Source organism: Micropterus salmoides, unplaced genomic scaffold (genome assembly GCF_014851395.1).
Source record: "Micropterus salmoides isolate LMB-PRFRI ecotype aquatic unplaced genomic scaffold, ASM1485139v1 Ms_hic_scaffold_3161, whole genome shotgun sequence".
Lineage (NCBI taxonomy): Eukaryota > Metazoa > Chordata > Actinopteri > Centrarchiformes > Centrarchidae > Micropterus > Micropterus salmoides.
In genome coordinates, this window is record NW_024042442.1 from 1 (window position 1) to 10,000 (window position 10,000).

General features: G+C 40.3%; 1 protein-coding gene, 1 non-coding gene and 1 pseudogene across 2 annotated transcripts in view; 2 read left to right on the forward strand and 1 right to left on the reverse strand.

Moving 5' to 3' along the window:
- The first annotated feature begins 689 nt into the window (after window positions 1-689).
- Window positions 690-5,679, forward strand: LOC119884089 (annotated as a pseudogene).
- Window positions 5,680-5,810: 131 nt separating this feature from the next.
- trnai-aau lies at window positions 5,811-5,884 on the reverse strand. The gene has a single exon. It is a non-coding gene; the product is annotated as a tRNA-Ile (tRNA).
- Window positions 5,885-6,603: 719 nt separating this feature from the next.
- The window catches only part of LOC119884091 (la-related protein 7-like), a 9,922-nt gene continuing 6,525 nt past the window's right edge, over window positions 6,604-10,000 (forward strand). The window contains exons 1-9 of the mRNA XM_038694561.1: window positions 6,604-6,732; window positions 7,449-7,663; window positions 7,792-7,892; window positions 8,031-8,114; window positions 8,297-8,461; window positions 8,556-8,658; window positions 8,805-9,104; window positions 9,301-9,454; window positions 9,574-9,716. Of these exons, the coding sequence (XP_038550489.1) occupies window positions 7,462-7,663; window positions 7,792-7,892; window positions 8,031-8,114; window positions 8,297-8,461; window positions 8,556-8,658; window positions 8,805-9,104; window positions 9,301-9,454; window positions 9,574-9,716 (1,252 nt within the window). The 5' untranslated portion in view covers window positions 6,604-6,732; window positions 7,449-7,461. The remainder of the gene's footprint in view (window positions 6,733-7,448; window positions 7,664-7,791; window positions 7,893-8,030; window positions 8,115-8,296; window positions 8,462-8,555; window positions 8,659-8,804; window positions 9,105-9,300; window positions 9,455-9,573; window positions 9,717-10,000) is intronic.

Here is a 10,000-nt window from a genome sequence, read left to right on the forward strand (position 1 = left end):
TGACCGCTCTTATGTAACGCTTCTTCCTTTCAGATTTCTCTGTTAGCTGAACTAAATATGTAAACAAGACCTGTGTTATATTTTGATTTGATTTATTTTGAGAGGATAACATAATTAACACATTACTTAGCTCTTAAGTTATGTAGATATTTGTTTTGTCCTTCTAACTATTTATTTTCATGTGTGTTCTTGTGCATAGTTTTGTAATAATTACAGGGGTGGGTTTTAAGTATTCTTTTCCCTACAGTTTCTCTGGTATTTGATGTGCATGCAATGGGGACCCTCTGCTGGTGACTTGACGTGTAGCTCTGTGCTCATGGCTGGTTAATCATTAAATAAAACCAAATACATTCCTTTTATCTGTTTGTTATCTGTCTGTTTGTTGTGATTTTCTCTCTCTCTCTTTTTTTTTTTTTATAAAAATGCATTATCTAGTCAAAGTGCTCAAATATTTAGATTATTAAAGTGGGTGTATAACACAACCTCTGGAATTTCGATACACTAATCTGCTCTTTTAAAGTTTAACACTTTGGCAGAACATATAAAAGGTGCATTTTAGTTTAATGGGAGTTCTGTAATGAACCAGAAAACAAGACCGTCAATGCTGTTCTCGATAGGTTTTTTTCAAAGGGAAAAGCACTTCCTCTTTCCAAATTTACAAGCTGTAGTTCACATTCTACGTATCGGTTCTTGAAGAGGGACATGCATTCACTGGATCCCTCTAAATTATGAGAGGAAATCGCTCTGCAACACAAATCTAGACGCTACGATTCAAACTGGCACCATCAGCAGATCCCAACTGGACTTTTCTGATTTGTGCTGCAGATTATTTCCAATTAGTTATGGTGGAAACGGATGGTTGTAGTTCTTGTTTGACAGCAATCAAAGTTCTGCGAGTTTCCCTCGTGGATGAACTAGAAGGACAGATTGACTCTCTGCTGGAAATCTTAGTAATTCGGGAGGTGTTCACTCGTGATGACCGTGAGGAGGTGTTGTGTCAGTTGGGGCCCCGGGCAAGAGTTAGAAAGGTGTTGGATATCCTGGAGTGTAAAGGCGAGGAAGCTGCTAAGATTTTCTCTCAATTAGCAGTCAACAAGAAGCACAGACACACTCCAAAGAAGGCATCACACACCAGCCTCAGTCCGAAGGTATGCAATTCACACCAAAGAGCTCTCGCTGGTACATGTAAGATAATTTGAATCACATTAATGCAACGAGAGAGAAAGAAGAATAACCATATTCCATTGTTCATAAACCAGTGGTGGACGGTACAAATTTGAGGTACCTGTACTTGAGTATTTTCTTTTCATACCACTTTTTACTTTATATCCCCCAAGAGCTAAGCTAAGAGGGAGGTATCGTACTCTTTACTGCACTACATTTATAGTTACTAGTTACTTTACAAAGTAAGATTTTTACACACGAAACATTTGAAGACTTAATAAATATGTTTTGTTATAAATAAAACCCAACATTTTATACAAGCTGACACAATTTTTAGATTGACATTGAAATTAACTGGCAACAACTTTGATCATTTAAGACATTTGTCATGTAAAACATTTCATTTTTGCAGATTTGCAGCTTTTTTTTAATAGTTTTAATTGATTTTAAATCATTTTGAGCTTTGTACTGTTAGTTTTAGAAAGCAAGCATTGTTAAGGTGTCACTTTGGGCTCAGAGGAATTGTGACATTTCTCACTATTTTTAGGATTTCAGGTAATCGATTTATGGAAAAAAAGAATCAGCAGATTAATCCATAATGAAAATAATCATAAAAATGAGCTCCCCTTCAACAATTATAACAGTAAAATGCTTATTTTACATTAATGCATGAGTACTAACAATAACCTAATATATAATTGTGTAACAAGACATTTTTCTTTCTGCAGTGAGTATGTCTACTACTTTAGGTATATTTTCCTGATTATACTTACATTTGACTTTAGTGACACTTTCAGTGCAGGACTTTTACTTGTAACAATACTTAAGTATTTTAAATTATTAAATTATTAATACTATAAATCTTATCTTCTTTTGCAGAGTATAACAAAGTCAAACAAAAGCACAGAGACGTCGTCAGGCGTCGGAGTGAGAGCATGCTCTTCTACAACACTCGACACGGAGAGAAATCCTTTTTTCCGAACATTATGTCAATCTCTTGTTGGTCGACGGACACCAGGGCTTGGAGGTAAAAAGACATGAGGTGCTGACGTTTGGACAGAAGCGACTGTTTTTGCAGCAGAATTCAGCGGTGCATAGGAAAATCGCACCAGCCAAACTCTTTTCAAGCACAAACGGAAACCGTCCAGTCAAGAAGGTTCTGGTGACGGGGGTGGCTGGCATCGGAAAAACCATCCTGGTGCAGAAGATGCTGTTCGATTTTGGGGCAAACAAGAGCCATCTTGCATTTGACTTCATCATCCACATGACCTTCAGAGACCTGAATCTGATCGACAAACCTACAAACTTCCGGGAGTTGGTCTTGCGTAAAAACAGGCACCTGGCTAAGGAACTGGATAACATGTTAGCAAATGACAACAAACTGTTGATCATCTTGGACGGCTTTGATGAGTTCAGACAGTATAGGAGCTGCGATGTAGACGTATTTGTGACTGAGCCAGATGAAGATGCGGAGGTGGTGGAGGTCGTTGGGAGTCTGATACAGGGTGAACTGCTGCCCAGTGCTTCTGTCATGCTCACAAGTCGACCTGCAGCTATTAACCACATACCTGTGGGCTGCATCGACCGCTTTGTGCTCATATCTGGCTTCTCCCTGGTTGAAGTTCAAGACTTCTTCTTACGTTACTTCCAAGACAGTGCCCTTGCTGACCGCATGTTTGCCGTGGTCTCAGCGAATGATTTAATGCTGACACTGTGCTACATACCTGCATTTTGCTACATTGTATGCTGCATCCTCAAAGAAAGCAAAGACCTCTGTGGAGAGAGCCCCAAAACCATGACGGACATTTATGTGCAGTATCTGGTGGCCTTGCTTCGCTCTCACACTCAACCAAGAGCCGAAACATTTCTCCAAGAAAAAGATTGGAGGCTGTCCAGCAGCTGTCTGGTATGGTGCTGAAGCTGGGTCGACTCGCCTTTCAAAGCTAATGGAGCATCAAACACTATTCTACAGCAGCGACCGAGATGTAGCAGCGTTGGAGGGATGCAGCCTTGTTAGCACCTTCCTTGACAAGACGGTGACACAAGAGCCCGGCTGCACTGAAGAGGTTTACTCCTTTGCACACCTTACTGTTCAAGAGTTCTTTGCTGCAGTTTTTGTGCAGTGTCAGAACACCCTTTACCTGATGCACTTCAGCACACTTCAAGTCCTGGGGAGGGGTCCAACTACGGACACTTGGACCTTTTCAACCGCTTCCTGTCTGGAATCCTCTCTGAACGCAATGGCAATCTTCTGTTGAGGCAGGTGGGGTTGTGTTGCCATAGAGAAAAAGTGCACACTTATCGTCAGAAGATCATCAGAGAACTCACAATGCTCTGCGAGAATGGGGCCAATATCCTTAACCATTTACACTGTCTGTTTGAGCAACAGGATCCCTCTTTGGCCCTTGCTGTACAACCAGTTACACTGCGAGTTAATGTTAGTGACGAAACACTCACCCAAATGGATTACAATGCCATCACTTACTTCCTAAATCTTACAAAGGGCAAAATATCAGAGCTGGATCTGACAGGAACGGGAGCAAGCTGTGAGGCACTTAGAGATATTCAGCCCCTGCTGCTCAGAAGTGAGAAGCTTTGGTGAGTTCCAGGTAAAATTTGGTTTGCATTGTCAAGCTCTCTGAAGTCACCCATCTATCAGTTTGGTTTTCCACTTGGGTAGAGCATATGGCTCGGTATGCATCCAACCCAGTACTGATGATTGTGTGATGATTGTGTCAACACCACCAGGTTGAGCGATATACAATGTGGCTTACGCACTAACTACAATATTTTATTCTTAAGGCTTGGAGAAAACATCCTCGATATGAACACAGTTCAGGTCATTGCTGATGTGCTGCGATTGTCAGACAGTATAACCCACTTAGGGTAAGATGTCAATTGATTTCACAGGCTTTTGTAAATAATATTTAAAAAAAGATTACATGTGCCCAACAGATATAAAGAATAGAGTCATTTATTTGAGAGAATAACATCTCTCTTTTGGTTACCCACTTTTAGACTTGGATGGTCTAATATCGGTGATGATGAACTACTGGTACTTTCTGCAGCCACACGGGTGAAAAGAAAGCTTAAAGAATTGTGGTAAGAAACTCATGTGAGAGGTATCGCAATTTGCCACATAAAATATTTTGGGGAAATGAAAGTCTTACAAGATGATGGTGACTGTCTGAATCATGGATCATTTGAACACTCACAAGGACAAAATCCTGTAGAAAATCCAGTTCTATTATTTATCACCACTCCATTAAACTGTTTGGTCAACTGCGCTCCACCCATAGACAGCATTGGTTCTGCCTCAGTATAATGGTTGTAAATTTAAGCTACCCAAAATATATACAGCTTTTTAATGCTTTGTCACTGAGGTCTCCAAATATTGAATGCTATTGAGTGGCCTTTTAACATTTTTAGCTTAATGTTGACTAGATTGTTAATTACTAAATAATTCCCCATTTCTGAATCCCTGCACTGAGCTTTTGGTCATTTGGAAAAGTGCAGCACACCCTAAAATGAGACAAACGGAAAGACCTGACAAAGCAGGCCCCAGAATCTGATATAAAAGGGAATGTTAATTGAGCACCAAGACAGGAGGTGATAGATCAAACGCTTTTCTATCAACAATTTAGTTCACATATGGGATATAGATGCTATATTTTCAGATTTGATGGTTTGCCAATGTATTCACATGTAAACCATTGAAAATGTTCAGAACATGTTTCTGGTACCTATTTGCTTTCACAGGATTGAGGGAAACCGAGTGACCTACAGGGGTCTGCTGTCACTCGGAGACTTGACCCCAAATCCTCTGAAAAGAGTTGTGTGAGTGAATGACTTTTTTCAACAGATAATTCTAGTCCCGATATTTCAACAATATTCTTTCTGAATCTCCTGTTGATTTCCTTTTCATGCAGAGCCATATGGAATGACCTGGCTGACACAGACACAGGTGCTTAGACAACCAAGAGAGCATAACTGTGAACTTCTCAGATGACGATACGTGGGAACAGTGGGGGGAATGGGTCTTCAAAAGGTGTGAGGTCAGCAGCAACGAGAAGTTGGTGATGGTACTCCACAAAGTGTGCAACATATCAGTCCACTGCTTAGAAACCCAGTGGGCGAAGACCTTCTACAAGCAACTATCACAGCTCATCACATGCAGGATTGAGTGCTGCACTGAGGATGACATGTGCAAGAAGCTCAAAAAGTTTGAGAGCATTTTGAACTTCTGACAGACTTAAACTAGCCTCAATTTATAAGCTATAAAATACAGGTCAAATGTCTGTTGAATGCTGAATGCTTTGTGTGAAATAAATTAATTGTGGAGGACAAAAAGGAATTTGGTTAACGTAGGAGTAATCTTCTTCCTGCTTATTGCACACAGAAAAAGCACTTTCTGAAAAAACATTTCTGTAATGTTTAATCTGTTGCTTCTCAGTTGGAGTTAACAAAACCCAAAATGTCAACAAGACCACATTAAAGATTTGTAATACGCTTGCCTATATGGATTCACATTGTGGATTTCAACGATTGTCTTGAAACATAGAAATTACAGCTGCCTGGGATAAGTGGCAGTCTACGGAGGGATAAACCTCCTACACACAGGTTGCTGGAAAGTCAAAATATCTTACTGGCCCGTACGGGGATCGAACCCGCGACCTTGGCGTTATTAGCACCACGCTCTAACCAACTGAGCTAACCGGCCACGCACTTACAGGTTTTCAGTACAATATAACAACTTATGAATATGAATTCCACACATAATAGGATAATATTATTAATAATATTGTTCGAGTGGAGGCGCAAGCTGATACACGATGTTTTAAGACTTCTTTAGCGTTCAACGTTACCTTACTGTCTTCACATAGGCCTAGAAGGTAAAAGTAACGTTACTTATGTCATAATGTCCTTCACTTCCACACGGACAACACAGGTGCGTCACATCAAAAGAATTAACGGTTAAAAACATGAAAATATGCCTCAGAATAATGTTAGCTAAACCTTACTGGGAACAATTTTAAAACTAAAAAAATTTTAAAACTACAAACATGTTGAGTAACTAAACGTTGGATGTGGGGTGGTTTTTGCTTCCAAATAAAAGCACAAACCACCATGTCACAGGTCACTTCACATGCAAGTCCAACAATTTTTGTAACGTAAAACGATGCCTCTAACTACATATTTAATTGCACCTATTTAAAACGTTTATTATGATATTAGTGTGTTTTCTATGTATTTATTTCGAATTATGCATCTACTCTTTGTGACTGGCGTAGCATTTTGTTGTTTTTACTAAATCTGATCTGACTTATTGTAACCTATCAATAAAACGCTGAAACCTCAGATGTCCATTATCTTGCATTTTATTTTGAAGTAACATACCGGAACTTGTTTAAACTGCTCGCCTTGGTGTTTCCGCTATGACGACTTTATTGTGCGACATCACGGAACGAACTAATGCCGTTCGTGTGAAGTTAGCCAGCAAGCTACTGGTTGCTGTCATTTTTGTGTGTGCAGCGCGTCAAACTGGACTGTTTCCTCATCTCAAACTGGGTGAGTTCTGTAAATTATTACCGGTATGTCGGATCCGTGTTAAGTGAGGGGTTGGCGGATTTTGAAATGCAGGGGGCATGACTGCAGCCTTTTTAAAATGTCACTACCCGCGAATCGACGTACTGACTTCAACAACTGTTTCCTAAAGGTAGTGATAGCTTTGGCTAGCTAAGCTTCAACGCTGACTTTTTTTAAGAGTTGCAAGATAAATGTGAAGGTAACAGTGTTTTACTGACTAACGTTTGCATTAATCTTAATAATTTGCTGATACTATTAAAGGGGCGTGTTCACCATTGACCCGAGGATTGTGCAGGTTATTTCACAGGTTATTTGAGTTGCACATTTGAATTTGTGTAAGTTGAGGACCAAATCCAGTAACACCAGTTCACATAGTGTGACTCATTCCACTAACATGTGCTTATATGCAAATACACATTATAAAAAGTGTGTTTACTGTGCTGTTTTACAACTTTGAACTGTGTTCATTGCTCATACTGTGAAATTTTGTACATTCCTTGTTAATTATCCTGTATAATTCTTTGTATTAGTATTATTTTGTGTACTTGCACATTTTTGATCTCTTTACTTTTTCTATATGTTTTATTTCTATGTTTGTGTGTACTGTTAAGCACCAATAAATGTAGCAAGGCAAATTCCCTGTATATGAAAATGACCGTAAACCTGATTCTGATAAGTGTCACCAACCTGTGTTGCAGTCTCACCCACAGGATGATTGACACAGAGAGGGGAGCTGGTGATGCTGGCACCGCAGAACCCAGCAGTAAGAACAAAGAGATGGAAAAAAAGAAGCGGTCCCGCGTCAAACAGCTGCTGGGTGATGTGAAGAAGCAAGTGGAGTTCTGGTTCGGAGATGTGAACCTCCACAAGGACCGCTTTCTGAGAAAACTCATTGATGACTCAGAAGATGGATGTAAGGGGCTATCAGTAATAATAACAATACACCACCACATTCATGTCTGCCGTTGAATCATTTAATGCAAGTTTTGATATTTTATCGTGCACATTGTTGAATCAGCTAAATGTCCTGTTTGTCTTTAGATGTTGATATATCCGTGTTGGCCGACTTCAATCGAATGAAGAAGCTGACAACTGACACCAAGCTGATCGCGAGAGCACTGAAAAATTCCTCTGTAGTTGAGGTACTGTGACGTGAACCTGTCTTTTGAAAAACGCACACCTCAGACCCGTCACATTCCAACAATGTGTTAATATTTTGAGATGTCCAGACTAATGTCAAATGAATGCAATCGACACAGAGGTCTTCCACTTTTTTTCAGGTTAACCTCGAAGGAAATAAAGTGAGGCGTCAGCTTCCAATTGGAGACATACCAAATAATGTCGACAGCCGCACAGTCTATGTGGTAAAAAGAGTTATCTGTTCTTATTTTAATTTGGTTTTCACTACATTTGCAGCCACCAACAGTCATTTGATTTGACCTTTAAATAGAATCGCACATTGGTGCTGCTGGTTATTTTGGCAGACGCCAGAATAAAGAATATTCTTTGATCACAAAATAATACTTTGTCTTTCTTTTCATGTAAGGAACTCTTGCCCAAGGACGTGACACACAGCTGGATAGAGCGAGTGTTCACAAAATGCGGGAATGTGGTTTATGTTAGCATCCCCAGATACAAGTCCTCCGGGGACTCCAAGGGTTTTGCCTTTGTTGAGTTTGAGAATGAGGAAGACGCACAGAAAGCCATAGAGGTGAGAACTTATTAACATTGTCACTGTTGCCTAAAATATCTGACAATTCAGTCAGTCCAGGAAACCACATGGAAAATTTTGATCTTCGAAACAGATGCTGAACAACCCTCCTGAAGATGCTCCAAGGAAGCCAGGGATTTTCCCCAAGACGAAAAGTAGGAAGCCCGTTCCCCTGCCAGGCGACAATCCACCATCAGGTACTTTAATTCATTAAAATACCTTTACGCTACCACCCAGAAACCTGAGAAATGTGACGCTGACACATTGCCTAATATCAACAGAAGGGCTGTTTGTGCAATTTTTATTGCGTTGATCCCCACGTCTTGACATTCATGCGCTGTAGGTGAAGAAGAGGAGAAGAAAAAGCGGAAGAAGAAGAAAAAGAAAGAAGCGCAGACCCCTGCCGAAGAAACCAAAGAGCAGGCGATGGAAGCGGACCCGTCGGAGCAGAAGGCGAAGCGCTCAGCAACGGGAGAGTTTGAACCAGAGGTCGCGGTTGCTCAGAAGACACCCGGTAAACTGTCAGACAAAAAAAGACGTAGGTCACAGACAGCAGAGGGATCTGAAAGTGAAGTACCATCTAAGATGAGAAAGACAAGTGAAAATGACGCTGGAGAGAAGGAGAAAGATCTAACAAAGACTAGTAAGTTATCACAGTATCCCCCATAGTTCACAAATGAAACTAATTTTAAGTTTCAATGAACCCCTTTCGCTCTCTTGGCTTTTTCTTTTCACAATCTAAAAATCCTTTTTAGAGTGTGTGGGGTTTTTATTTTTTTTTATTTTTACAGCAATGAAACCATGAGTTAGATGTTGTCATCTGTTATTTCCCCTTATAGATCCGCCGACTGAAAGCGTCACAGGAAGGGTTGTTGAGGAAGGGAAAGAAAACCGAGACGATTCAACCGTGAAAGCAAAGAGGAAGAGAAAAAAGAAACACAAGGAGAAATTGAAAATCGAGGAGGAAGTCATCCCACTCCGAGTCCTGTCAAAGTAAGATCCTACATCCCTTTTTCCTCCATGTGTTGACAAGAATGGATTAATAAGTGAAAACCCCGTCAGAACTCAAATGACTTGATGGGTGTCTTTCTTCCTCTTTTGTCCACATTAAGGAAAGAGTGGCTTCAGTTGAAGGATGAGTATCTGACCTTGCAGAAGCGCAGCATGACATCCCTGAAGAAGTGCATTAATAAGATTGACCACAAGGAACACAAGAGTCTAATGGAGACAGACAATGATCCGCAAGATGGAAACAGTGAGTTTTGTGTCTACTAATGTCAGTGATTTGTGTTTGGAGGGATTAAATGCAGGCTGAAATTATGAAATTTGGAGTTGCATACAGAATAGACAACAGGTTTGGTTCTGGGGATTCCCCACCAGGGAGCCTCCAACTATGAAAAAGTTCTTCTGGTCTGAAAACGCCTACTGTTACTTAATAAAATAACTCTGCACTTAAGAATGGGTGCTTTGGTCCCATGTGTTGAAATAAGACATGAAACAAAGTGTGGGTTCTAGTGTTAATTTTTTCAGCCTTTTAAA